This window comes from Protomyctophum bolini (genome assembly GCF_963924005.1).
Source record: "Protomyctophum bolini genome assembly, chromosome: 6".
Lineage (NCBI taxonomy): Eukaryota > Metazoa > Chordata > Actinopteri > Myctophiformes > Myctophidae > Protomyctophum > Protomyctophum bolini.
Genome location: NC_137867.1, coordinates 47,715,181 through 47,720,035, shown reverse-complemented (window position 1 = coordinate 47,720,035; position 4,855 = coordinate 47,715,181). Strand labels below are relative to the sequence as shown.

Sequence of the window (4,855 nt, the reverse complement as noted above, 5' to 3'; positions counted from 1 at the left end):
CTGCAGTTGGCAGCTCCACCCTTGACAACGTCTCCCCTGTGGGTTCCCGTCTCTCCCTTGATTCTGACAGTAAGACTCTTTCTCAACAATGCCACAAAGACAACTTCTCCATTCTTCTCTCTATCTCTCACCGACATGTCTTCATCAGTAATGCCACTCTACCAACTTCTCTATTCTCTCTCTCTCTCACACAAGACACAATAAAGGTCATTGACCCTTTCAGTTCAACCAGGCCTTTTTCTGAAGGGTTCTATCTGGTGCAGAGCTGTGCTTCAGGGGGTCACCACTTATACAAACTACCCTGACCTCGACCCTGACCCCTACAGCCTACAGTCCAATATATTGTCTTAATTGTATGAATGGCAAATGTGTGAAAACAGACTCTTCAAAGAATTTAATACAATTGAAACGGTCTCTCTTTCACATCATGAGAATGAAACACAAAAAAAAGGTGTATGAAATTCAAATGACTGTAGTTGGGACTTCTTAGACAGATAAGGAACATTAACATCAGATATTTATATAGTGTACTAGTCCATATCTTATCCTTTAACCCATTCTGAACGGGAACCCATTTTGGTGTTAGCATCATGTTATGCTTTAGCTATTGAAAAATAGCAGATCTACAAGCTCGTATCGCGCCACCGAGTGGCGCGATACGAGCTTGTAGGTCTGCTATTTTTGAAAAATCGAAAAACGACTGACATTTTTTAGAATCTGATCTCAGGTCAGAATCGGTTAATCAGACCAGTGTGTGTCCAGTGGAAACCTTGTATGAATCTGATCTCAGGTCAGAATGGGTTAAATGTAGCAACAGATAAGGAACACCATCAGATATTTACATAGTGTAGTCCTGTAGTCCATAATATCTTAGGGGTACTTTTCATTCATGGAATTCCCTCCAGAGTGGAACACCGTATACTGTATTCTGTTTACAATGAGCCTTAATGGCATGTCAAGTCATCATTAGACGTCATGTTGTCTGGTCCGTTTGGGGCGCTGGGGGGGGATTCAGATTTTACAGGGGCCAGTTTCGAATTGCAGCCGTCCGTAGGTGCCCTTTGAGAGCGGTTTTGAAGGAGTAAATTCACATGTCTTAATGACTGTTGGGTAGGGAGTTCCACATTTTGGTGGCATAGGAGCGAAAATAATTTAGTCCCTTGTTTGTGCCGAATCTGGGTTGCACATGGTTTGTTGCACTCCCTCTGGTGTTGTGGGTGTGGACTTTGTTTACATTAATGAAGTATCTAGACGGGTACATGGGTATCTTGGTAGTGTATCGAATCTTGTGGACCAGAACCATTGCAAGATGCTGTACTCTGTCGTCGACCCTAAGCCATGCCAGCCTGTCAAAGTGGGCAGTGCATGCATGTCTTTGTTTTGAATTTCCTCAGAAATGATGCCGGTGGATTGACACATATTATGAGTCAATCCACCGGTGTCATCGCTGAGGAAATTCACACCACAGTAGCTGCTTTCTGATTGGCTGGAAGCAGTGCAATTTTACCACATCGCCGTTATCTCAAAGAGTCCATCTTCAAACGTCCTCTCTTGTGACATCTGTCCCATCAAGCCGTGCAAGGAGAGCAGTCTGAAAACCCACTGCGATATCTGAAGACGTGTCCACCTCAACTGGAGTCAACTCAACTCAGAAACTCAACTCAACCTAAAATGTCTGAAGACAGCATCTACACCACACCAGAGCCGACCGACGACACTTATGAAACCCTCCCTGTTTCTGCCCCTGAGAACACAGCACAGCATGGAGGTGGAGGTATAGAACTAACCGTCTACGAAAACCTCCGAGGTTCTGACCCTGGGAACACAGCACAGCATGGAGGTAAAAAAGAAAAGAAAAAATAATACCACTATACTACTACTACAATAATAATAATAATAATAATAATAATAATAAAATGATTTAAGTAACACATCTATCGATCTTACGCAATAGCAGTTGTCGGCAGCCACCTCACAGTGCCTCTCTTGTGTTTAATGGGATTCGCTTTTATTCACATTATGCCTTAATGTATACAATAATAGTGAAAATGTGTCTGATGTTTACATTCAGGATTTAAGAAGAATTTCTTCAAAGCTGTTGCAGCGTGTGTGGGGCTGCTCCTATTGGCTGGCATCATTGTCCTGGGCATACTCAGTGAGTATAGCATTTTATAAACACTACTGTATAAACACAACAAAAAACAGGACAGACATACAATGCTCATAAATACAGTACCCACTACCGAAGAAGCTCAAAGTGATTACAGGAACGTTTAGCAACGCGACCAATGAGGACTAATAAATAAAAACTAAGCAAATGGAAATTCCTAGTGACTAAAAAGCAAGCAGACAGTTGCTATACATCAAAGCAGGAGCAGTGTATGGGAAGTGTGCCCATGATGGCAAGCTGTGCCCTAGTTTTGTTCTGCTTTTAACTGTGTTCTTGTACTGTTTTTTAACCTGTACGGCGACCTCGAGTGCCCTGAAAGGCGCCTTATGAATAAAATGTATCATTATTATTATTATTGGGAAAAGCAGAACATTCTGTAGATGAGGATGAATGAGTGTGTGTGTGGTGTGTGTGTGTGTGTGTGTGTGTGTGTGTGTGTGTGTGTGTGTGTGTGTGTGTGTGTGTGTGCAATAAGTCACAATAGGAGTGCATTGACGCATGCAGAGCATATACAGCCAACATTATAGACATTTTGTCATGAACAGGTATCCACCAACACCAAAATAAATGACTGCAGTGTGTGGACCTTTAGGACCTGGTCCTGTCTGCTAACTGTCTGTCCATGTGGACACATAGTGGACTTAATGGCTTTACAATGACAAACGCTACATTACAGAATGACTGTCTGTCCCTGTGGACACTAGTGGACTTAACCCTGCAAGACCTGGATAATTATATGTCTACTTGCAAAAAAGAGATTTCAACCTTACTATTACTTTCTACTACTAGGACTTTGCAGAGGACATTATGTAAAAAAGAAAAAAAAAAGGTTTAGTGCAAATGTTATGCACATTTACAATGACAAACGCTACATGGCAGATTCACTAAGTCTGTCCATGTGGACACATACTGTAGATAGATACTTTACAATGACAAACACTACATGGCAGATTCACTAAGTCTGTCCATGTGGACACATAGATAGAAACTTTACAATGACAAACGCAACATGGCAGATTCAGACTCCTAGAACTTCAACCCCTGTAGCAACCAGACACCTCTCTTTGTCTCATTGTCAAATGCAGACTTACGATCACAATAAAGCTGGATGTAATACTAATCAGTTTGTGGATCATCTTTCTTGCAGATTTGGACCTAACTGAACTGAGAGACCAGTGGAAGACCAGTTTTGATGAGTTCCAGACCAGACATGACAACCTGACCGAACAGAGAGGCCAGTTACTGACCAGACTTAACAACCTGACTGAACAGAGAGGCCAGTTACTGACCAGACTTAACACCATGACTGACCAGAGAGACCAGTTAGAGACCAGACTTGACCAGAGAGACCAGTTAGTGAGCAGACTTAACGACATGACTGACAAACCAGATGACCTGAAGATGATACTTTGTGGTCAGTGAGACAATGTTTTGTATTCAATCTAATATCATGTAGAATATAGATCATCATTTGTCATTAATCTGAGCACATGAAAACAGTGTCTAACATTATATTTTGTGGTTAGAATCACATGGATTTACATTTGGTGATGGTGTGTGTTACTACTACTCTAACTACATCTCTACTGAGTGGAAGACCTGGGAGGACAGCAGAGCATTCTGTACAGCCAGACAATCTGACCTGATGACCATAAAGAGCAGAGAGAAGCAGGTGCAGTGTGTGTGTGTGTGCGCGCGCTTTAGTGCGTGCATTAGTGCGTGCGTGCGTGCGTGTGTGTGTGTGTGTGCGCGCGCGCATTAGTGCATGCGTGCATTAGTGCATGCGTGCATTAGTGCATGCTGTAACATACTCCATCTCCGTCTGTCCAGGACTTTGTTGTCAGACTCGTTGGCGGATCCAGGACTGTGTGGATTGGATTGACCGACAGCGAGACAGAAGGAGTGTGGAAGTGGGTGGATGGAACACCACTGACCACAACACCGTAAGACTTTACCTTCATTATTCTACTGAGGCCCATTCTAAAAACTCCCTGAGTTTTCTGAAAAACTAATATTTATATAGCAGCATCACATTTTCTTATTTTTGTAATACCGTAGGCCTACATACTGTACCCAGAATGGGTTAAAGAAAACATTTTAACTACATTTATTTTCAGCAAACTACATTTCACATTATTTCATCTTCATATTTATTTCTAAATGGAATCAAAGGCACACATACAACAGTTACTCTGTATCCGTTGTCTATTTCATTGTCCAGTTAATTTGTACGTACATATTATAATCATTATATATATTTGATCTGAATGTTTTTTTTATTTTTTATCATGACTTCAAATTATATTACATTATATTATAATGTAATATTAAAAAAATAATTAATAAAGTAAAAAAAAAAACTAAACATTCAGATAAAATCCTTGTTGTGAAGGTATTGTAATGTATTCATGTGTCTACTTCTACAGGTACTGGGGGCGTGGTCAGCCTAATGACGTTGGAGGAGAAGACTGTGCTGTGTTAGCTGCTGATGGAGGATGGTACGACAATCCATGTGAGACTGGGTACACACGCCGTTGGATTTGTGAAATAGTTTTCTAGAGTTATGCATTAACTAGTAATAGTTATGTGTATGTGCAGCACCTGATTAACCCTTTGTGGTGCATGGAGCTATACCACCCGCCTGTGTGTGTGTGTGTGTGTGTGTGGGGGGGGGGGGTTATTTTC

At 41.5% G+C, this 4,855-nt stretch overlaps 1 protein-coding gene across 1 annotated transcript; it reads left to right on the top strand.

Moving 5' to 3' along the window:
* Positions 1-1,618: 1,618 nt before the first annotated feature.
* Positions 1,619-4,652, top strand: LOC308317061 (uncharacterized protein; the record flags this gene model as incomplete). The annotated part of the gene is made up of 4 exons (XM_080765852.1): positions 1,619-1,840; positions 2,072-2,155; positions 3,318-3,584; positions 4,597-4,652. Exons 1-4 carry the CDS (start codon positions 1,672-1,674, stop codon positions 4,650-4,652), a joined length of 576 nt encoding a protein of 191 aa, XP_080621978.1. The 5' UTR covers positions 1,619-1,671.
* Between the last annotated feature and the right edge of the window lie 203 nt (positions 4,653-4,855).